Below are 24,131 nucleotides of genomic sequence, written 5' to 3'. Positions count from 1 at the left end.
CGGCCTCGCGCTGCTGGGCCAGGCGCGCCGACAGGAAGGGCGAGGTGTAGCCCAGCGGCGGCTCGGGCTCGGGCCCCGCCTGCACGGACTCGAAGTCGGGGCTGTCCGACGGCGTGAGCAGGCTGTCGTACGACAGGCTGCCGTTGCGCGTCTGGTTGGCCAGGCTCTTGTAGGACGTGGAGGTGGTGCCCTCCGAGCGGATGGACTGCAGCTGGCCCAGCTCGAAGCCCGTGCCCTGGGCCGACTTGAGGCTGGAGGAGCGGGAGCCGCTGGACAGGGGGTCGAAGTGGAAGCTCTTGCCGAAGGTGGGAGAGCGGAAGCTCTCAGGCTCCAGGCTGGGCTCGGAGCGGTAGCTGGGGTGGCGGCTGCTCTCTGCAATGGAGGTGGGCTCCTTCAGGCTGTCCCCGCGGCTCAGCTGGGGAGGAAGGGCAGTGCTCAGAGCCAGCCGGCCGCGCGCGCGGGCCCAGGCGACCGCGAGCTGCAGAGCGCACATCCGGGACTCTGGAGCCGAGGACGCGCGCAGCAGGCCGTGCGCACTCTGCTCTGCGGCCCCGCGCACCCCTCTGCTGAGGACACCAGTGCACACAGTCTGCAGCGGCAAGCATGGAGAGCCCGGCCGGCTCCACCCTACCTTGGCACTGGAGGAGTGAGGCATGGCCGCCGCGCTGCTGCTGCTATAGCCTGGCCGGTACTTGTACATGGTGGGCGTCGGGGGGCTGTCCTGGCCCAGCAGGCTGCTGTCTGCAGAAGCAAAGCCGGGAGCCACATCACAACCGTGAGGTCGAGCCTGAAGGACAGGGCAGGGGCAGCGCAGGCACACGTCCACCCCGCAAAGGAAACAGCCTGGAGCCAGGCGTGGTGGTGCAGCCTGGAATCCCAGCACTCTGGGAGGCTGAGGCAGGAGGAGTTTGCCTTCAAGCCCAGTTGGGGCTGACACTAAGTTATTTAAAGAGACACTGGGGCTGGGGATTTAGCTCAGCGGCACAGCGCCTGCCTGGCAAGCGCAAAGTCGTGAGTTCAATTCCCCTTACCAGAAAAACAAAAACAAAAACATTTAGAGACACTGTCTCAAAAAATAACAAAAAGGCCAGAGATGTAGCTCAGTGTGAAGCCCCTATGGTCAATCCCTAGGACCCCAAAAAGGAAAAGGAACATGTAGGGAATGTGATTTACTGCGGCCAGGAGTCGGGCATGCAGTGCTGGTGCACATTTCAGGGTGGGTGAGCAGCAGCCACAGGACCCCTCTGGTGTGCCCGGAAGCCGAACATGTCTTCCCTAAAGGGCTCAATGGCACCTGTCCTCAGCCAGCAACACCCCCGCCCGCAGAGGCGTCTCCCGCCAGCCCCGGGCCTCACCCTCGTGCGGAGCCAGGCTGAGGTGCGTGCGCAGCCCCGTGTAGCGGCTCAGGTCCGGCTTGGGGGGTGGCGGCGGCTCTGCGTCTGCGGACTGGCTCTCCGTGATCTCCAGGCTGCCCTTGGACTGCACAGGGGAGGGAGGGAGGGTCAGGGTTGTAGCACCCACACTAGAGAGCTGTGGGAGAGGCGCAGCAGAGCTGTCGGCCATTTCTTTCCTCTTCTTCTTTGAGATAGGTCTCCTATGTAGCTCAGCCTAGCTCTGAACTCACTTTGTAGCCCTGGCTGGCCTTGAAGTCTCAGTGGTTCTCCTGCCTCAGCCTCCCCAGTGCTGAGATTACAGGTGTGCACCACCACACCCCGCTTTTCTTTTAGATTCGTTTTATCAGTGCGTTTTAGATATACATAATGCCCACGCTCATCGTGGAGAAGTCATTCCTGCACAGGATGGGTCTTGCTTTTTATCCCACTTGCCTCCCCTCAACCTCTCTTCCCCTCACCTACACAAAAGCTTGGTTTCCATTTTCTCCTCTTTTTTTCCTCTTCCTTCCCCCCCCACTTCCTGCTCTCCCTCCCATCTGAGTATTTCCTCCCCGTTTCCCGAATCTGTTGGCATCTTGGTCCTTTACACGTTCAGTTCCCCCCAGAAGGACGATGCGGTGTGAGACGTGCCTGCGTGACAGGGCATCTCTAGGCCAGGAGCCGAGACAAAGCGCGAGGACCAGCGCAGGAACAGTGCGAGACACAGGCCGCTCCCAACAGCGCTCCACTGTCACCTGCTTGTTCATTTCAGCTAACAACCCTGCGTCCCGCTCCTATCACCTGCCAGCCGGGAAGTCTTCTTACGAAGACATCACAACGAAGGGGCGCGGTTCTACTCCTGAACTGGAACTCTAACGAAGGAGAAGCCTGGGATGTACGTGATGTGAGCACAATGCCCCTGTGAGGAAGCTGCAGACCTGAGGCGCATCTCGGTGTGCCTCCGAGGCAAGCACGAGGCGAGCACACGCTCAGCGCACACGCGGTCCTAGCTCAGGGCCCAGCCGGCAAACCAAACAGTGAGAAGTACGGCAGAGACCCCAGTCACCGCCCCTCACTTCCAGCACCCTCACCTTCGCTCTCCTCAGCTCCCCCTGGATGCCATTGTCCATGATCTTCACAGTGATCTGCCCGTCCGACACTTCCGGCCGAAGGAAAGGAGGTCTGATGACAATCGTCTTCTCTCTCTTTGGTCTCCCCAAATACCTGCGTATGGAGAGTAAGAAGGCTTCCTTCAAGCACCCCTGCCTTCCTTTCAGAGTCCTGCCTGCCTCGGGCGAGCAGCGCAGGTCATGCTACAGCAGGCTGAGGTCTCACTGTCCCGCTCACCAGCAGTTCCTTCTCATTTAAGTTAGGTTGGGGACTTCTGTTTAATGGCAGCTGAAGGGCCATGTCCAAATGGGAAAATCAGGCGGGGCGTGGTGGCGCATGCCTGTAATCCCAACACTCAGGAGGCTGAGGCAGGAGGATCACCGTGAGTTCGAGGCCCACCTGGGCTACAAAGTGAGTTCAAGGCCAGCCTGAGCTGCATAATGAAACCCTATCTTAAAAAGGCAAAAAAAATTTAAAAAATAAAACAAATGGGAAAATTCGTTTACACGTGTGGTCAACTTCTCAAGAAAAGTTGCACTAATACGGTATTTTATCACCAGATGAAAAAAGAGATGATCATTTAAAAATTAACATATTTAAAGCTGGGCATGGTGGCAATTATGCCTGTAATCTCAGCACTTAGGAGGCCAAGACAGGAGGATCTGTGAGTTTACCAGCCTGGGCTACACAGCAAGAACCTATCTCAAAAAAAAAAGTAAAATAAATCATAGCAAATAACATGTATGTGTCAGACCTTAATGCAAAGATCTTGTACTGTAACTTTAAAGCATACAAATCAGAGTGATAACCTACGGACTTAAAAACAGGTGTGTAAATATTTTTGAAGAGTATTATTTGGGAGCTAAGATATAGCAACAACCAAAACAAAAGACCCTACTTGTTGCCAAATACAAGACCTGTTCCTGGCCAGGAGCAGTCCAGTGACAGGGCAAAGCCCTGGGTTTAACCTCAAACCAGGAACACCCTAGTCCTGCAGGGGCTGCCAGCAGAAAGGCAGCCGCAGAGCGTTCTTGGTTCCATTACGAACCACAGCAAGACAGGCCAGGGAGCAGGCGCCTGGCTCTGGGCCTTCGGGAGGTCTCATCTACCATCCACTCTTGCAACCTCAGCCAACTAGAGCCACAGGCTCCTGAGGGGCAGGCACCTCTCCCCCTGGCAGGATCTCACCATTCTGAGACTGAGACCCTGCACCAGAACACAGCCGGAGGAGGCGAAGCACCGACCGGGCGAACACCCAGCCCAAGGGGCCCGGGCTTACCTAGGCGCTGGGGAGCTGCAGAGTACGCGGCTGACGTTGTTACAGCAGCCATTGGTGAAGGGGTTCACGCCTCCTCGGAATTTACCCGTAACCTGGAGAGGGCAAGAGAACAAGCTCATCAGGATCTAAGCCAACGCACCTCAGCAGCAGGTTACTCTGCAACAACTAACTGGGGGATGCAGAAGTAACAAAATACACAGGGACCATCCAGAAGCTTCCACTTGAGAAGGCTGTGGACAGGGACTCTAGAGTTAGGTCCTCAGTTTGAATCCCAGCCACCAGAGGGGCAGTGTCTCTGACCCTGAACATCGGTTTCTAGAGATCAAATGACACTGTTTTCCAACATCAAACAGATCATGTGCAGCTGTTCAAGTCCCTTACATCAAATGGCACGGCATGTATACATCTCATACACCCTGGACCATCTCTGGACTCCTTACAATACTTTACAGCTGTATTCGCACTACATCACTTAGGGAATGGCAAGGAAAGCTGTATGTCTGATACAGACACAATTTTTTTCTGAGCACCTGTCCTCGGCCGCTATAAAGACCAGGCAAGCCATTAAGATTGACCGAACTGTGCGTGCAAAGGCACCTGTCCAGGTGGCACTGCCCATGTCTTACGACTGGCCCACCAGCGCCCTCAGAGCCTACACACCTGCAGCCCACAGGCACTAAGACATGGCCCCACTCCCACGGCCCAAGGGCGCAGACCCACCACTCCGCCCCACCCACCTCTCCAGAAAATCACCCGGTAGCCCCCGCCACCCTGGGTCAGAAGCATCCCCGCTAGCACCGACGCCCAGACAGGGCACAAGACCAGCTGCCCCACTGCCCCCACAGCAGCTCCATACCTGCTCGTTGGTTGTGCGTCCCCTGGCCACCAGCACCACGTGAAATCCCGTGAGGCCCGCGACAGGGATGAAGAACAAGCCCGCCACACACATCACTGCCATACTGACGCCAAGCAGTCAAGGAGAATGTCCCAGCCCTCTGGCACCATCTTCCCCAGGACCGCACCTCCCCAGCTCCTCTCCACCAACCCACACCCCACGTAGCCTGAAGGATACGTGACAGCCGTGCGGACGCCTGAGAGCTCCTCCAAATGGTAGAGGACGTAAAGGAGGCCAAAGCCAAACACGCCCATGATGTGGGCTGTCAGGGAGAGGAGGAAGAGGAAGAAGTAGCGGTAGTTCCGGCGGCCAATACAGTTGTTCACCCAGGGGCAGTGGTGGTCAAATTCCTAGGCAGAGAGACACAGCTGGAGAGGTGCCCTAGGCCGGCTGCCACCCTGACCTCCACTCCGAGAGGAGAAGAGGGGGAAAGCGGGGAACTCTTGAGTCGCACAGGGCCACGTCGACCACTTAGTCCTCGAGCTCACAACAGGCTCTCTATGGCCCTAAGGGAGACCTTCCGGAGGTCAGTCAGAGGCCAGGGCCAGTTCTTGAAGCCAGTTCATCTTGTATGACCAAGGAACTCCAAAAGTGACAAATGTCAAAGGCTTTGCACACCAAACTTCAGGAGAGGACAGCCTTTGAAAGGGAAATCTGGCAGACAACTGCTCACAACTAGGTAAAAGTAAGATTAAAAATAAAAGCGGCTGCAGAAGAATCCCCGAACAGGAGATATAACTAAATCTGGACACACAGCGTGATTCTGTGGGAGCAGGAAAACTCGCAGCCAGGACAAAGCAGCACAGTGGCTTTGCACTTGTGCCCCTTAGGGAGACAGCGCCCCTCCTGTGACCCCGCAGTCTCCAAGCCGCTCACATGGGCACTTCCAGGCCAACACCGGTCCCAAAAGCGCCCGGTCAGGTTCCGGGATCCGTGCTCACCTCCACACAGTTGTCACAGACGCTGCAGTGCGAGCAGCGTGGCGGCCGGTAGAAGCGGCAGGTGGCGCACCACTTCATGCGCACCTGGATGCCCTTGATCTCCACTGTTTTGTACAAGGGAGCTCGGAAGTCGTCCTCTTTGTCCTCATCCTCCTCCGCTGTGGAAAGGAAAAGATTAAAACAGCTATGCCGAAAACTGTAGGAAGCACTAGGGACGTAATGGTATTAAAAGTACACCTCCTTGAACCACACACAAGGAGTGTAAACCTAGGGGCTGCAAACAGGTACTAATGAAAATAGAAACAGCAAAAGGAAGAGACGGGGAATCTGCGCAGACCTATAGCAAGTGGAAAAATAACATGCAGCGTGGCGTCTGCCTTGGAGGACCTCAGTCCGACAGGTGAAAAGCCAAGGGACGGGGCCGCCCACCGCTGGGCGCAGCTGCGCACCCAGGGATTTATCTGTGTGGGGAACGGAGTTCAAAGAGAAAATGACTCAGGGAGGGAGGGCGCTCGACGCGCACAAGCTGGCCTCTGCCCCACACAGCGGGAACTCCTCCGACAGCAACCGTCACTTACGTATCGAGATACACCAAGAGCAAGCCTGCAGGACCATGCGGCACCCACTCTTCCTCCTCTGTATTGCTCCTCTGCCACACCACCCTACTCACTGTGGGCACCGCCAGCTCCTCCCCGTGGCGCCCTCGCCAGATGGCCTCCCCTCCCCAGGAGTCTCACACGCACTTCCTTTTCGGCTCTGTTTGACTGACACAGGTCTCACTACGTAGCCCAGGCTAGCCTCGAACTCGGTCCCTCAGCTTCAGCCTCCCTGTGCCATCCCTGTGCACTTGTGCCGTCACACCTGGCTGTTGTCACGGATGTGTCCAGAGGCCCCCAAACCCTCATGTGGTCACAGGGGGGGCTTTTCCGAGCGTGTGATGCTGGGACCAAGGGTTCATGCTGCAACCGACCCATGATGCAATACTGGGATTAAGGCTGCCCATCCTGGGTCTGAGTGCCGCCCCTAAGGGTGGGCAGCCTGGATCCAATATAAGGACAGAAGGGGGGCTGCTGTTGTCACTGCTTGTTGCATACTGCTTCACTGCATCTTCAGTACTTTGCTGCCTTCTGCGTGCCCTGCTATGAACTCTTCCTCCTCTGTATTGCTCCTCTGCCACACCACCCTGACCCAGCCCAGTAAGGACTGAATCTCCACAAACTGTGACCTAAGTAAACCTCTCCTCCTTTAGCTTTGAGTGTCAGGTTGTTTTTTGTTTTGTTTGTTTTGATGTGATGTGTTTGAGACAGGATCTCACTACACAGTACAGGTTAGATTTGAACTCACTATGAAGCCGTCTGGCCTCAAACTCGTAGCAATCCCCCTGCCTCAGCCTCCTAAGTGCTAGGACTTTTGTTTTGTTTTGTTTCTGGTCTTTTTGAGACAGGCTCTTGCTATGCAGTTCAGGTTGGCCTTGAACTCACTTTGTAGCCCAGGCTGGCCTCAAACTCACAACGATCCTCCCGCCTCAGCCTCCCGAGTGCTGAGATTACGGTGTGCACCACCACGTCCAATTCCTGAGTGCTAAGATCAGTCGTGTGCCACCATGCCCAGCAGGTGTCGGCTATTTTGTCTCAGCAATGAGAAAATTAACTGAGACAACTATATAGGGCATACAATTGGGTTCAGCAGACCCATCATTTTCTACTGTAGATTTGTACTTGAGCATAATAGTAGCTGGCTGTGTGTCTGTTTCCTGAGGGATACAGGAAACAATCTATGTGTTCACCAGTATAACAAATGGCAAGGAAAAAAAAAAAACGGCAAGGAGTGTGTACGTGTGCAAAAATGGCAAAGCAGGATTTAGACCAAGTGGTTTTGTGTGTGTTTAACCAAGCATCACACAGGGTCCAACAGACCCACACCACTCCAGGATTCTTTAAAAACATTTTTTCCTTTTGATTTTTCCGGTAGAAGTAGCCCAGTTCAGTACAATGGCACATGAAAAACCAGATTTGCAAGTTTTGGAGGAAGTCAGAAGTGAATCATCAGATTACTCATGCATGGATGATGCACATGATCCATTATGATAAAATACATGTTTTCATAACAGAAAAGTGGTGTGGGTGGATGATGATGATGATGATGATGTCAATGACGTTGGGCATGTGAGCCAAAGTTTCTGTGACACTGAAATGGAGCAAGAATTGACTGATAGGCTGGGCGTGGTAGTGCACACCTGTAATCCCAGCACTTAGAAGGCTGAGGCAGGAGGATCTCTGCGAGTTCAAGGCCAGCCTGGGCTACAAAGTAAGTTCAGTGTCACCCTGAACTGTATAGTGAAACCCTGTCTCAAAAAAAAAAAAAAAAAAAGAAAGAAAGAAGGAAAGAAAAAGAATCAGACTGATATAGACACAGACCTCCTTGGTTCAGATGACAAAGAAAACAGCAATGCGAGCACACATGTGACTAGTCAAAATGTTGCAAAATGGCCATGCAACCAAATGTAATGACCCAGTGTTGGAACTAGGCAGGAAAATATAGCGAAGGTCTTGGCAGGGGAGAAACATTGGATAGAGCGCCAGCGCTGACATTCAGTGCTGGAAATCATTACAGATGAAATGCTACAAGATGCGGTGAAATGCACAAAGGCTGAAATGCAAGTAAAACATTCTGTATGCACCAACAGCCATATTAAAAATGTATTTATTATGACACCTCACTTGCTGAACTGAAAGCATTCACAGGTCTGCTGTACTTAGCACAGATTTCTCATGGTGACCACAGGAATGTAAAAGATTACAGAGAAGCAGTGGGGGCCGGGATATAGCTCGGCAGCACGGCACCTGCCTGGCAAGCGCAAGGTCATGAGTTCAATTCCTGGTACCGAAAAAACAGAAAAGCAGTGCGTCAGAATGTGGCATAAAAACGTATGCCCTCGCAGATGGGCAGCCTTACTACGGTTTCAGTGGAGACATCTACCCTGGGGCTCCACGCAACATGCCGAGTGACGCTGTGAACAGACCGACTGTCCCACCTCCCGAGCTGACCAGAGTGCGCCACTCAGCTCACCGGTTTCCAACTGACGCTGCGTTTGCTGACACAGCACAAGCCGACCAGGCAGGAACTGTACTCAAGAACAAAGCAGGAATTTCAAGTGAAACGTTCCAACTGCACAACAGAGAACTGTATAGCACAATCTTTGGATTTGAGAAAGATACAACACTGGCCTCATATATGGCAAAGAACAGTAAACCTGTACTGCGGCTACCAACACTTCACCAAGCTGGACTACTGAGAGGGTAACCTCAACGCAAGGGAAGCCCGAGAGTGAAACTTTCTACAACAAAACCGAAGGTGGGAGAGATGCTGACGAGCTATGCAGCAGCTACAACGTCACTGGGAACACAGAGCACTGGACAACAGTTGTATTTTACTCGGTCCTAACCGTGTGTGGCATAAATAGTTTGACAGCTTACAAAGAAAACAAATGCAAAATATCACAGAGAAATTTTCTTAGAGGATTGGGACTGCAGCTCATAAGAGACCATTTACAGCAGAAGAAAAACAAAATGTGTGTATGCGGGGAACTATGCAAAAAGAAACCCACAGAGCACACTGGTGAGCTGCCAGGTGAACAGGCGGGTGCAGCCTCACGAAGACCTACGACGACAGGAGCTCAAAAAGGCTGTCACCTGTGCCCTACAAGAAAGGACAGAGAACAAAACATACTTGCTCTCAGTGCGAGTGAGACATGTCCTGGAACACGCAGGCGGCCCGTGTTGAAGACTACCTTGGGTGTGACACTTGAAACAAAGCTTATCTCTGTGGTGGAGTTCGATTGGTACTTTTATTATAGTTCACGTAGGAATGTATTTCTGAAGTTATCTTTTAGGTTTTGTAAGCAAGTACACAGCTGCTGCGAAAATGTTAATGTCTATTCTAAACATGCAATACATATTAAAAAGTTAATACTTGATTTTATTGATATTTTATATTCTTGTTAACTACACACTGTGCAATATATTAAGAACCTCCTGACAAAACAACAAGACCACTGAGATGTCAAGTATGTCCCACAAAAAGGACAGGAAAGCAAAACACGTGCTGTCAGTGTAACCGATGCCTGTGTGTGGAACATGCATTGTTAGGAGCGCAGGCTGCCTTAGGTGTGATAACTGGAGGGTTTTTTTTGTAGCATGCTACTGGTATTTTCACTGAAGCTCATGTAAGAATTTATTTGTGTTGTTCTTTTTTTAGTCTCAGTACACAAAAAACAACTGATGTTGAAATTACAATGCTTTTTTATAAACACTTGATACATATTTAAAGACTTAATACTTTATTTTTGTAATATCTTTTCCTATTAAGTACTAATATAATAAAACTCATAAAATTAAAATTAATAATTCATCAATGGAAATATTCTAAAGTCCAGGGATTACAGGCATGCATCACCACAACTGGAAATCAAAATTAAAAATACCATAATTTTTTTTAAAAATGGGAATGTAGCTCGGTGGAAAGGCCTTGGGTTCCATCCCCAATACAGGAACAAACAAAGACAAAAAAGACAAGAAAAAAACACTTCAAAATATGGGAAGAAAATACACCACAACGTAACAGCTGCTCTTTCTGAGGTGTGGAAGTCTTCTGAGCACTTCCTAAAGGACGACTACACCCATCCTCACTACTTCTTTAAATCTCTGGTTTTTGAGAGGTGGTCTCCCTGTAGGGCCCAGGCTGGCCTAACCCCGGGCAGGCCTCCACTGCTACCTCCCCAATACCTGCAACTACAGGTGTGCACCGCTTCAGACAGAAACCTTTAAGTACAGGGCCTTTCTCTGGAAGGAAGAAACTCCAATGCCAGTTACCCTGACATTTCTGACCCTTCTGCTGGAAGTGAGCGCTTTCCCGTACAAGCTCCTGGATTACAGTCACAGCTGATCGCACAGGGCGCCGTTCACGTCCATGTCCTCTCGCTTCCTTTCCAGACGGAAGGATCTGAGCACAGTGACCTCTGAGAAACGATCACCCCAAACGCTGTTCCAGATCACTACATACGTGATGTACAACGCTGAACTCCTGGCTTTAGGGACAGAAAGCGCCTTCCCTCAGGGAGACGGGCACACAGATGCAGGACCGGGAGCGCTGCCGCATGCCCCACCTCCCCACCTGCCTCTCAGCTGAGCCAGAGCAGGGCAGAGCAGAGCCTTCCCACCTCCCCTCTCTTCCCAGGATGCCCGGCTCTCCGGTGAGCATAGCCTCCTCGTGCACCCGGAAGCGCCCTTCTCCACACCTTCCCTTTCCACTGCCTGCTTCTACTTGCACCTTGCTGCTCTCTGCTTCTGTCCTCACCCCACCAACCACCAAGGTCTTCTGCACCCTGAAAAAGCCCTTTCTCCCCCTAAGCTCCTGCGCCCCTTCCCCTTCCCCAACCCTTCCCGAAGGTGGGACTCTGAAACTTGTTCACATCGCGTGCTCACTGCCCACTCACGGCCTTCCACACCACCAGCCTGGGATCTGGCTGTGCTTCGTGCACAAACACCGCTGCAGCGCTCCTGTCATGACCCCTGACCCCTCAGTCCCTCAACCACAGATAGCTCTGCAACCCCTGACACTGCCAGCCAAGAGCTGCTCCACGAGCTGGCCTGGGTCCCCACCCTGTCCCCCTGCCCCCCTCACCCTCCTCTGCTGTGCATGACCAGGCGACCCCAGGCCTCTCCCACCCCCATCTGCTTTCTCCACGCAGTCTCATTCCCGGCACTTCACACGTCATACAGCTTATGGTCTCTAAAACTGCTCTTTGACTCTGACTGCTCAACTGCCCACTGGGGAACTCTACCTGGGCGTCACAGGAGCACCTCAGATCTGGGGTGTCTGGGGCTGGGAGTACAGCTTGGTGGCAGAGTGCTTGTCTAGCATGTACTAGGTCTCTAACATCACACACACACACACACTGCATACACAACCAAAGGGATGGGGATGTAGTTCAGTGGTAGAGTGCTTGCCTAGCATGCATGAGGCTTTGGTTCAACTTAAAGAACTAGAAAGCATGTTTAAATAAACAAGCATGGGGGGCTGGGTGTGGTGGCACAAGCCTGTAATCCCAGTACTCAGGAGGCTGAGGCAGGAGGATAGTTGCAAGTTTGACACCAGCCTGGGCTACAAAGTGAGCTCAAGAGCAGCCTCAACTGCACAGCAAGACCTTGTCTCAAAAAGACAAAAAAGAAAAAAAAAAAGTGTGGGGGGTGCATACCTATAACCTTAGTACACTGGGAGGCTGAGGCAGGAGAATTCCAACCTGGGCCACTTAATGACATAGCAACACCGTGTCTCAAATTTTTTTCTTTTTTGTTCTGAGATAGGATTTTGCTATGTAATCTAGGCTGACCTTGAACTCACTGTGTAGCCCAGAAGGCCTCAAAATTCATGACCATCCTTGATTCTCACCTGTGAGTGCTGGAATTACAGGGGCACACCACCACGCCCGGCTGTCTCAAAGTTTAAAAGTTGAGTATAAAGAGACCAAGGTAGAATGCCCAGTACCATTTAAAAAAAAGAAAGAAAGAAAAAAAGAAAACTTAAGTATACCTGAGAATATTTTGTCTTCCCTCCCTACCTGTTCAACATTTCTATAACGCACATTGTGGTTTCTAAAAATCAGCACCCAACCTAGGTCGTAAGTTAGGAACCTTGAAACTGCCCTGAGACAACCCCTCCCTGTCCTATCCAAACACTAAACAAACCCAGCTCCGCCTGACTACAGCACAGAGCAGGCAGGGCGGCATCAAGGCACCACAGCATGAGTGCCTTCACCCTCCTCCACCCGCCCGCCCAGGAGACTGCAGGAGCAATGCTGTAGTCTACATGGGACACACCCCTAAACCCAGCCACAAGCTCAGCTCTCCCTGGTCTGTACTATTTATCACCACAGCCACCAGAAGGTACCTGTTCATTCTTTTATTTTTTTATTTTAAAAATAAAAGGAGGAAAACATTAACAGACAGACAACCTTTTACAAAATAGCAAAAGAACAGTACAGACAATACAGACTTACAAACAAAGTGGTAGGAAATTAACAATGCTTGTTGTATTACATATTGATATCTTCAAAGTGGTTTCTCAGGAAAACAGAGACATGCAGTATTCATCAATCAAGGACTCATTGACAGTTTCTTTCAGCAAAGAAATAGAAGACAGTAGAACAACTATGTTAACGATCCTGTATATACATACATACAAAATTTCTCCTCCTTCCCCTTCTCCCATCCCAGATGCCCTTTACCCTTGAGCATTTTCCTATCATTTCACAATGTCTATCATACCTCCTAGTTTGAATTAACTCTTTTAGGTTTTACACTAGTGAAACAATGCGGTGCTTGCACATGCAGGTATTCTTAAAAGAATTATTTTTGCGAAAGAAAATCTGATCTTATGACTCCTCCACTTACACACCTCTTGTTGTCAAAGGAAGAAATGTCATCTGCGGTAACTGGCCATCTAACACTTAATCTAGCTCACAGAGCCCTTTGAAGCCTGGCTCTGGGTCTCCTCCTGCCTCTCTTGGTTTCACCCTGCCCTGGACCCTGCCATCTCGCTGAGTTCACCACTTAATGGTCACCCTGCTTCCTCTGTACAAACTCCCCTCCGCAGCCAGGCGCGGTGACACATACCTGTACTCCCAGCACTCAGGAGCCTGAAGCAGGCAGATCACTAGTTTAAGGCCAGCCTGGGCTACATGAGCTACATCATGAGACCCTGTCTCCAAAACAACACAAGACCACCACCCTGTCCTCCAGCATGGACCGAGCACCATCTCTCCCACTGCTCTCAGCAGTGCTTCCCCCATTTCTCTGCAGAGCCAACCGCCCTCTTCCTATGCTCAAAGAACCTGCTCGTGCCTCCCGCTGTTTTCAGGGCCCAAGACATCACTGGAAATATTGTACTGCCAGCCCCAATCGGCCTCCATGCCCTAAATACATTCTTACTGAATGAAGAGCTAAAAACTCAAAGGCCTGACACAAAGTGAGTTAACGGAAGTAGTGATGACATACACTCCTCAAGACCTGACCCTGATTTCTACCCTCAAAACTTCAGAACCAGCCAGGAGTGGTGGTGCATGCCTATAATCCCAGCACTCGGGAGGCTGAGGCAGGAGGATCACTGAAGTTTGAGACCAGCCTGGGCTACAAAGGGAGCTCAAGGCCAGCCTGAACTGCATAGTGAGACCCTGTCTCAGAAAGACCAAAAAAAAAAAAAAACCACTTCAGAACCACCCGACAATCCTAGGACTCTAAGATCGACAGTGTCTTCCCACGGTGACAAAGAGCTTCCAAGAAAGCTTACCTCGAGGGAAAATCCCTGGGTCCATGAAGGTGGCCATGCTGAAGTTGGCCAGCACAAAGAGAAACATGATCGCATTGTAGATGGGCACTGCAGGCGACACATACAGGCTCAGTCCTGGACACCTGCACAGAGAACACAGAAAATGAGGGGCAGAAGCCATACTCACAAATTTGTGAGCATTCAGCTCCTAAGCCAGTCATGGTGCTGTACACCTTTAATCCCAAGCCACTGGGAGGCTGAGGCAGGAAGGAGGATCACAAGTTCAGGGCCAAACTGTGCAAATTAGAGATCCTGTCTCAAAATAAAAAGGGTTGGGGCTGTATCTCAGCGCAAAGACTCCGGAATCTGTCCCCACTTGTTATGGCCTGTCAAGAGGTCCCTCCACAGCCTCATGTGGTCATAGGTGGAGCTTTTCGGAGGTGGCTGGATCCAGAGTGTGTGATGCTGGGATTAAGGATGTGATGCTGGGATTGATTCACGGTGTCATGCTAGGATTAAGGCTGCCCCACCCTGGGTGTAAGTGACAGAAAGGGACCTGCTGTAGTCACTGCTTGTCACTTGTTGCTTGCTGCCTCCTGCCTTCCACCTTCCACCTTCCACCTTCCACTGTAGACTTGTCTCCCCTCTGCGATGCCCCTCTGCCATGCCACTCTGCCTTGGAGCCAGCCAACTCTGGAATGAACATCTATAAACTGTGCTAAATAAACCTTTCCTCCTTTAACTTTGGGTATCAGGTATTTTGTTTCAGCAGAGAGAAAAACAACTAAGACACAAGTATTGAAAAAAAAAAAAAGACAGAGAAAACGAAGATTCAGCCCTACTTGATCACGTAAATCTCAGGTGAGGGCAGGGCAGCAGTCTCCTTGTTTTGGAGACAGGGTCTCACAGTGTAGTTCGGGCTGGCCTTGAACTCAGCGCACAGCCCAGGCTGGCCACGCACTTGGTGAGGTGTCCTTACTCCTCGCTAACCCACGTGAGAGCAGGACTGGGGAGGTAACTGACACCAGCTGTGCTCCCTTCCCTGCCCAGCCTAGGGCTCCTGGCCCCTGGCCACAGCCCACTGTCCCCCGCCAGCTCGCCGTGCTCCCCGCGGATTCCACATGGCTCTCGGGCTACCTCCAGTTTCTCCGCTGTATCAGGTATTCCTGGATCTTACTCAACTGCAGGATTATTGTGAAGTTGGGAAATTTAAAAGAATGCAGACAAGGGTGACTATCAAGTCCCCACCCCCATGACACTGGAACACAGGAGGGGAGGGAACAGATTCCAAGCCCAAAAAAGCCCGAGGCCCACAGAGGAAGGGGCTAGCTAAACATCTCCAGTACTCCCGAATTCCCCTGGAAACAGCTTCACTCTGACTGGGAAAGAGCTCGCCCGCCCTCAGCCAGGGTTAGCTTGAGGCACTCAGGCTGCCTCCACGGCCCTCCTGGAGTCCCAGTGTCAGAACTTCCGCTGGGAGCCAGGGTTCTGACAGCAGCAAACGCCCCTTCTCCCACCTCTGCGCAGAAGAATTTCCCATTACAAGACGGGGCAAATGCCCTAATCTGCTTACAGCTGAGAACTTAATCTCCAGATTCGGGGCAGCATCTGTCCTCAGGCCCTGGGTCTGGGCCAGCCGGAAGAAAGAAGAGCTCACTGAAGGGAAGGAAGACAGGCCAGGAGAATGAGACACTCTGAGTCGGAGGACTGCAGCACCGTACCCCTAGGCCTCGTCGGAGACAATGATCTGCCCCTCAGATCCAAAAGCACAGCTGGGCAGAGGCTCAGGAAGGTTTGCAGGCCCTGAGCTCTCCAATGAAATATTAATAACTCAAAAGACAAAATGTCACAAAGCACCTCACAATCTTCACTGCTACTGTCTATGTTACCAAACTCCATTCTGCCATTCATTCAAAAAACCTTAAGTATTTGTGTGCCAGGCTTTTAAAGTGCTTAACTCTGTGCTTTTCCTGATACACGCTGTACTTGGGACACAGAACAGTGATGCTGGAGCAAGACTACTGATCTCACAGGAAACACAGCCCCAGTCACAGTCCTGCCCTCCTGGGACCAGCTCCGGTTCCCAGTGAAGCCTGTCTCTCTGGGTTCTTCGGTTAGAGGTGGACACACCAGAGCCTGACCTCCCGGGCTCCTCAGGAGGGAGGGGGAGAAACTGGAAACCAGTCATCCAAGTCAGAGCCCCTCCTCGGCTCAGCTGTCGCTTCAGTTTACACCTGGGGACGAGGAGAAAGGGTGACTCATTCCCCTCCCACAGCCTGGGAAGATAATTGGAAGGAAAAATAAATTGAATCCTTACAGCAGAGGTGCCTACGACTTAAAATTGCTAGCACTGGCCACCAGGACTCCCGTGGCCTCTTGACCTTCTGACCCGAGCAAGCAAGGCCCTTCCAGCCCAGAGCAGAACTGAAGTGACTAAGGTCAACTCCGGCACTGATCTCTGGTCCCACTCGCCCTACAGTTCTGTCTCCGAACACAGTACTCACCCCGGACCTGGGGTGTGCTGCCGGCACAGCCCTGGGTGAGGATGCCTACCCGACACGGGCTCTCGATACCTGCCCGTCCCAACTCAAGCGTGTGAGCCTGGAACCCAGTTCCAATATCTGTTGCCAAAATAAAGCTCGCCTCCACTGTGGCAGGATCTACAAGTGACGAGGGTGACTCAAGCTCAGAAGCGGCATCTTCTACCCTTAGCGCTCGGAAGGGAATGCGCACTGCCACGGGGCACGCGCAGCAGAGCCTGTTCCAGCCGCTGCCCACGCGCCGCCTGGCTCCCCGAGTGGCTCTCCCCTGCCCCTGCACTTTGACAGACTCTGAGATGACCGCCAGTGGCGGCTGGAGCCTGCTGCCTTTGAGGGGGGCGGCGATCCAGAGTAAGGAGAGGAGCTGCCTGGACCTGTTCTCAGACTCGGCAGCATAACCACAGGGCACCTGCAGCACAGGGAGTGGCCAGCCTGGAAGGCAGGCTGAGTCACTGAAGGATTCCCAGGCTAAGCCGTCCGGGCAGAACAGGTTTTTCTGCCCACCCGCTCAGCACTCCCCCAAGGCCAGAGGCAACCCAGGAGGGGGCTACAATATCCAGTCCTGAAACTGAGCCGCCCCAACACTTCCCAAGTAAAAACTAGAAAGTTCCTAGAAAGAAAAGCCAAGCAGACACAGGAGCTGTGGCTTTTAATCCCGCCTCAAATAATGCTTCACTTGCAGCCTTGCGTAACCCACACGCAACCCTCAAGCTCGCTACTTCCGCTACAAGAGACAAACTGGAGAGCAAAGGAGAGCATCTGAAAAGACCCTGCACGTCTGAAATCAGCCGGCTCACTGAGCATCCAGGACAGCAGACACAGGGACCACTAACTAGCACGGCCCTACCACTCTTCACTGCAGCCCACGCCCTAGCTCCACTTCCCCGAGCCCTGCGCTAGGGACCCAGGACACGGAGACAGAGGCCAGCGCCTAGAGGCCAGGACTACAAACCCGGCCCGGGCCTGGCACACGGCTGGGCTCAAGGTGCTCCTCACTGTCAGACCAGGCTAGAGTGAGGACTCACTCCCTGCCCTGGGGGCCCCACATCCAGCAGGGCTTTGTCAAAACTCTAAGACAGTGATGGCAAACTTTCTAGAGCTCTCACTGATGCAAACAGCCCACTGCAGCATGTGGGCCACAGGTCTGCCACCACTCTCTATGGGAAAACATTTTCTCCTCACACAGGGGATCCATTTCTCTTAAGACTTGCCCTGCAGCCAGGCATTGCAGCGCATACCTACATATCCCAGCATATCCCAGCATGCGGACGGCAGGACAGTCACAAGTTAGAGACCCTGCCTCAAAAAAAGGCCAAGCAGGGTAGCACAGCCCTACATCTCAGGATTTGGGAGGCTGAGACAGGAACATTGGGAGTTCAAGTCCAGCCTGGACTACACAGTGACACGCAGTATCAAAAAACCAAGCCAAACCAAGCAACAGCAAGCCCCCTGCAAGCCCCACTTGCTGTGTTTCTGTAACCTACACTTTCCAGCAACTGAATGCCACAGGCAGGGCCTAGGCACCTACTCCTGGGTGGGAAAACCATGTGGGAGAAAGAAAGGATCCGCCACTGCCCAATGAATGGCCTACATCACAAGACTACGCCCACTCAGTCAGGTGCTAGTACCTCCACAATCAGGGAAGAGAAAACAGGAGAGACTGAGGTTGCCCAACTCTGTAGGTAAAAGGGCTGGAACCGGCCAGGGACAGAAACCGAAAGCCAGCACGCGGATGAGGTCCCTAGAAAAGCGCTCCCGTTTCTGGATGGGCCTGATCTCTAGCCTGGAGGCTTACCCAGAGCAAGACCTCCCTTTACAGCTGCAGAAAGGACAAACAGCACTGAGTTACATCACTGGCAGCAGGCTGAAACTCCAGGAAGACCAACTGGGTGACTTTAAGGGGGCTGCCAGGAGCCTTAAGGGCTCAGGGAACCCCAAAAACACAGCAAGTGGCTAGGTCCCCACACCAGCCTCCTGTGGACCGCAGCACTGCTGCCTCCTGGTTCACACGCGGGCTTCGGCTAAGGTGTTTCTCCCGAAGAAGGGTCATACTGCTTAACCAACTGCTCGGGCTCCACCTCCTCACTGAGAGAGGAAGAGCCCCAGGCCACAGGGTTAACAGGCTTAGCAAATCATCTCCGGGCCCCCACTGTCACCCGCCTCACTCAGCACTGCCCTGCCAGCCCCAGCAGTCACCTAAATGCCTCCCAGGTAGAGTCTGGGCGCCCCAGGGGCGGCCTACCCTCCCCGCAAAGGGGGAGGACATGAACTAGGACAGCACTCCGCACTGCCCACTTCCACCGGCTGGGGACGAGAGGGGCAGAGCTAGCTCTGGGGGCAGGCTTCAACTGCTCTGTCCAAACTTCTCTGGGCAGAAGAAGATCACCATTTCTCTGGTGACCAAGCCCATTGGTGATTTCTGCTCAAAGCTTTCCACACTTGACAGAGAAACATGGAGGCTAAGCTGTTCCTGATTAGCTAAGCCTACATGCTTCACTAATTATGTCTACCAGCTAAGAGACACTTCCTCCCACTCCTCGTCCTCTAGGTCCCACCTCAGCCTGCCTTGGAGTAAGAAGAGGCAGCTGTGGCCGGAGAACAGCAGGGAGGCAGAGGGCAGACTGCAGGCGCTCCTGGGCGCGGGCTCCGAGCGCCTTCACCACCTCTCCATCCGAGCCCAACAGCACCTTCTGAGGCTGCCTATGGCTTTCAACAAGGAGCGCTCCCAGGACTTGAACCCAAAAAGGGCTAGAACCACAGGTCAATAGTGTTTGAATAACTGCCCCTTGGCCCAGACATGAGCTTAGAGAGACACCGCACGCGAACAGAAATACAAGGCGCAGAGCGAAGTGAGAGAACTCCGGGGTGGGCAGGGGACCTCAGGGAGCAAAGGGAGCCGGAATCGGACGCAGTGAGAACTTCACCGCAGACCCCAGGCTCCTCTCACTGTGGGTCAGAGGCAATCGGCGGCCAGGGGCTGGTAACTCTGAGGCCAGCCTGGGCTACATGGTGAGTCCAAGGCCAATCTGATCTACACAGCGAGACCCTGTCTCAAAAATAAAATAATATGAAAGAAAAGAAAAGAAAAAACCAAGTCAGTGATGTCCTCAAAACCAAGACGAACGTAATTATGATGTGTTGCAAACACATACTAGTAACAAACACATCTCCATGATCTTTTCTCCTGGGGCTGAGAGACCACAGATGCAGGAGGCCCCTATTTTACTGGCACCAGAGAATGAGAAAAGTAGGTTAACCAGCTTCAACTATCGGTTGAGAAAATGCCTATGTCCGTACAGCTCTGTGGGCAAACTGGTAGAACCAGCCAAACGCTACAATGGTTCCAGATCAGCAAATTAAGAACGGGGACTCTGCACGCCCTGAGGAGAACCACCACTCCCTCCCGACTCCCGGGCTCCTCCCAAGGCTCTGCGTCTCCAGGCCAGCAGGGCCACCAAGCCAAGGAAGGCCAGAGTGTCACAGACCACACGGCCACAAGGACACAAAGACACCCAGCAACACCTCTGGGTCAGGAGTCTGACTGCGCTTCCTGGTCTCGACAGCAAAAGCACAAGCAAGTCCGGGCACAGAGGCTGACACTTCTTTACCGGTAGTCAACACACAGAGGAGGTCAGGGTACTGGGCAAGGTAATTACAGAGACCAAAGCCAGACAGAGAAGGGCAGGGCTGTCCCCCATCCCTGAGGGACCTGGCAAGGATGGGCAGGACCCAAAGCTGTGGCCAAAACACCCCCAACTTCTGCGCTCCAGGAGGAGGCGAGAAGCAGGCTGATTCTGGACAGGGGGAAGGATTCATCCCCCTTCTTTAAAAATCGGGGAGCACACCGGCAACACTTTCCTTCCTCCTGCCTATCAGACTACGGACCTGCACACACCACCAACTCCTGCCTCACCGGCCCCAAACGGCTCGTACTGCCTGTCGGCTCAGCCTCTTGCTCTTCCAGCAGCCTCACGCAGCTCAGCAGCACCTCATAATTAGGCTGCAGCTGGAACCATATCACAGTGAACTTTCCAGAAGAGCCAGCGTGTTCTGATCCCTCTGAAAGCTGCGGCCAGAGTGCTAACTCGGTGACTCAACGGATTAGAGCTTGGAAGACCGGTATAGGCCCACTTCCACACTGCCAACGAGGCACAACACCAAGAGCGCAACACGCAGGCAAGGCACGTCGAGGTTCTAGCTGGGAACGCCGCAGCCCCTCGAGCCTAAGCAGGGCATCCTCCCGTGCCTACTGCTTTTCCCGAGGCAAACAGGAATGGGAGCCCCGCTCACCCCCTTCGGCAGAGCCAACCCTGAGGACGCTGCCTACATCAAGCATGGCCTCCAGTGGACTTCACGTCTCCAGGCCTCAGTGCTTACGGAGAGTACAGAAAACAGGACACTGGGCACACCATTGGGGCACAGCTGCGGAGCACAAGTTCAGGCCCAGTCTGGGCAACACAGTGACTTAGCAAGACCCTGTCTCAAAATTCAGAAGAAATTAAAGAGGGGCTGTGGCTGTAGTTAAACATGAAGGCCCTGGGTTCAAATCCCCCATACAGAAAAAGGAAAACCAAGATGACCACCTGAGCAGCCCTGCACCAACACCGTCACATGGGTGTACCGTGCCTTACGCTCGCTCGGAGATCCAGAGCTGCTCCACAACCTCAGCCCTAAGCTCCAGACATCCTAGCAGAAACCCACTCCAGGTGAAGACTTCCATCTCCTTCTCCTCCCCACAGAACTCACTGCTTAAACTGCCACGAGCCTCTGGTGGCTTCCTCCCACCTCCCTCACCTAGCTGACAGGGAGTGGGGAGGAAGCTCGGCAGGAAGGGAGCCGGAAGCAGGGGTGTCAGGGAGCGCCTATCCCAGCCGCAAGGGAGGCCTCTCCGCACCCCCGACCTCTCTCTGAGTGCGACACCGAGGGACCCCAGAACTCGGGAACATGCCCGCCCCACCTCCCAGCACACCACTCCCCGGAGGAAACTCACGTAAAGGCGAAGAAGAGGGTGGTGGCGCCCACTAGGAAGACGGCGGCTGCGGAGACCGGGACATACTTGCTGGGTTTGAACCTCTTTCCAGACTCTGAGGGCATGTTGGAGCTGTGAAGGGAGAGCTGCCCTGCCGCATAGCCCAGGCACACGCGGCGGCAGGACAGGCAAGAAACGGGGCGAGGGGCGGCGGAGAGGGCGCCAACCCAGGGAGGCTGGAGCCGCCAAGGTAGCACCCGCCCCCTCCCAAGAGCACTGCAGTCACAGGTCCCGGAGGAGGGGAAAGCACGGGCAGGAAAGGCGGCTTCAAGTGCTGAGGAGCCGGCCCTGGGGCAAGGCCTGGGGGCAGATTAGGAGATCCGAGCGAGTCTGGAAACTGGCCTGCGACCACAGGCTGCGCACACAAGCCAGGTGCAGGTGGCCAAAGCACACAGTCAGGCAGCCCGAAGCCCGGCTCGGACACGGCGGCACTTCGAAAGTCAAGGGCATCCGGCGTGGGCACACAATCCCAAGGAGACCCAGCAGCAGCTCCACTCGAGGGCACCCTGCCCCCTCTCTTGACTCAAGAGGAACCCAGGGCCCCGTCAGCTTTCAAGAGAAGCTCTTGTAGCTGCAGTCCTTGTCCCTTCTGGGCGTCTTCCTGGGGCCACCACTCCCGCACCTGGACTTCACCAGGGCCTGCTGTCTGGCAACAGCGCCTTAATTTTATTTCTTCCTTTCCTGATGGCCAACACAGGGCAGCAGCTGTCACGGGGCTGCGCTGTAAGCCCTCTTCTCTGACGGGGGAGGGAGAGCAGCACGCCTGGCCGTCTTCACTCTCTTCCCGCTCTTCCTGACCTCTTACAGGCTCTGTTTCCCATAGAGTTCATGCAAAACTGAGGGGAAACGTAAAATCCACGAAGCCATGTTCTTCCCAGCAAGCAGAAAGCGATGAAGAGCCACGTCCTCGTGACGACGCTTTAACAGACCACCGTGGGTAAAGGCAAAGCTCCAAAGGTGTCCCCGTCTCCAAGTTTCTCAAGGCCTCTGATCTTCCGTCTTCAAACGTGGGCTTTGCGGATGCAGAGGTGAGCTGCGTTATGGTGTCTCACCTGGAGAAAAACAAGGTGTTGACCAAAGAAAGTCTTCCAGGGCGTTTCTAAACAACACCCCCTAGCCCCACAGGCTTCTCAGTTAAAAGGTCCTTTTGAAAGAAAATGACTTTCCTCTTCCTTCTATGCACAAGGGAAAGGACAGGGACCCAGATCCTCTCCCTCCTAAGCACTGTTCTCACAGGAAGGAAGAGAACAAGGCTTTTCCCCGCCTAAGGTCATCAAAGGACTGGCTCTTCTAAGAGGCCCATCTTACCTGTGTCAAATACCATGAACACAAAAGGCAAAACAGGAAAACAGGAGCACAACATGAGGGGCGGTTCTAGAACAGAGATTTCTCTTTGCGCAACAAGAGTATTTACTGCTACTGTGAAAAATGTAACCTTAAAATTAGGGCAACAAATGCTTTTAGTTATATCCCTGAAGAGGCACAAGCTGAATTTCAGGCCTTCGAGAATCATCTACTAAAGGAGCTAGGTGAGAAATAGTTTGCATTAAAGATAAAATGCCCTCTAAGAGGAACTGGATCCACCATGGGGACTGGTCCTGGTCTTCCCGATTCAACAGTTGTTCATTCCTACACTGGCCTAGTAGGAAGTAATCTGAGCCCCACCTAACCCAGTATGAGTAAGAGTAACAATTATTTCTGTTGATGACAGTAGCAAAATAATACCAGCAACTTGATTTTACAAGTTGCTTTTCATCTGATGATCTCAAGGCACTCTACCCCTATTATCTGGTGACACAGCCCAGCTCCGCAGCACTGAAGGCCGGAGAGCCTGAGGCTGCTCCACTGAACCACCTGAGCGCAGCCATCCCCGGCCCTGTGCTGACACGGCCCTGCCGCTGCCTTCTCACCCACCTCACTAAATGCCTGAGGAGAACCACCTGGACCTACAGCCATTTCACTTAAGGTAGAATTTTAACAGAAAGCAGTTTCATTTCCCTCAGCAGCCTACTACTTAAAAGCAAAGGCAGAGATTAAACATATCAGAAAATTTGGATAGTAAAATACAGATGTACTCTAGAATTCTCAGAAGGCCCAGGCACCTGCCTCCAAGATCCACACCCGCTTAACAACTGGGTTCAGAAGGCCAAACACCAACAGCGGAGTACAGCGAAGTCCCAGAGACGGAAGAAATTACTACAGCTGAAACACACAGGAACTCTCTAGGCCCTGATTTCAGGAGCATTTAATCCTTGGTTTCCAGGAAGAAAAAAAAAGGCCAGCCTTCTGAATCTAGGCCTTAAGTAACTTTGTTAACAACAGAAGGCATTGGGGCCAGGGAGGAGCTCCGTGGCACAGCACCTGCCTGGCAAGTGCAAGGTCCTGAGTTTGACACCAAGTATCAAAAAAAAAAAAGAAAGAAAGAAAGAAAGAAAGAAAGAAAGAAAGAAAGAAAGAAACAAAGGCAAAATCTATTAAAGCAAAGGTTTCCCTCAAAACCCTGAAGATTAAAGAAATAAAATTGTACTAACTTGGTCTAAAGTACCATTCAGACACTATACATTACTTCAATTCTACTTCTACAGGAAAAAATGTACATGGCCTAATATTAGCATAGTAGTGGAGTCACTAAAGGCTAT

General features: G+C 52.8%; 1 protein-coding gene across 1 annotated transcript in view; it reads right to left on the bottom strand.

Annotated features, from left to right (window-relative positions):
• Zdhhc5 (zinc finger, DHHC-type containing 5) overlaps positions 1–24,131 on the bottom strand; it is a gene marked incomplete in the record, with an annotated part of 27,787 nt that overhangs the window by 1,780 nt on the left and 1,876 nt on the right. Inside the window, 10 exon segments of the mRNA XM_013506439.1 lie at positions 1–415; positions 632–741; positions 1,356–1,479; positions 2,465–2,597; positions 3,763–3,854; positions 4,619–4,721; positions 4,835–5,007; positions 5,599–5,756; positions 13,945–14,066; positions 21,454–22,544. Of these exon segments, the coding sequence (XP_013361893.1) occupies positions 1–415; positions 632–741; positions 1,356–1,479; positions 2,465–2,597; positions 3,763–3,854; positions 4,619–4,721; positions 4,835–5,007; positions 5,599–5,756; positions 13,945–14,066; positions 21,454–21,557 (1,534 nt within the window).

Source organism: Chinchilla lanigera, unplaced genomic scaffold, assembly GCF_000276665.1.
Source record: "Chinchilla lanigera isolate Chin_1 unplaced genomic scaffold, ChiLan1.0 scaffold00110, whole genome shotgun sequence".
NCBI lineage: Eukaryota > Metazoa > Chordata > Mammalia > Rodentia > Chinchillidae > Chinchilla > Chinchilla lanigera.
This window is presented reverse-complemented; position numbering and strand designations above follow the sequence as displayed.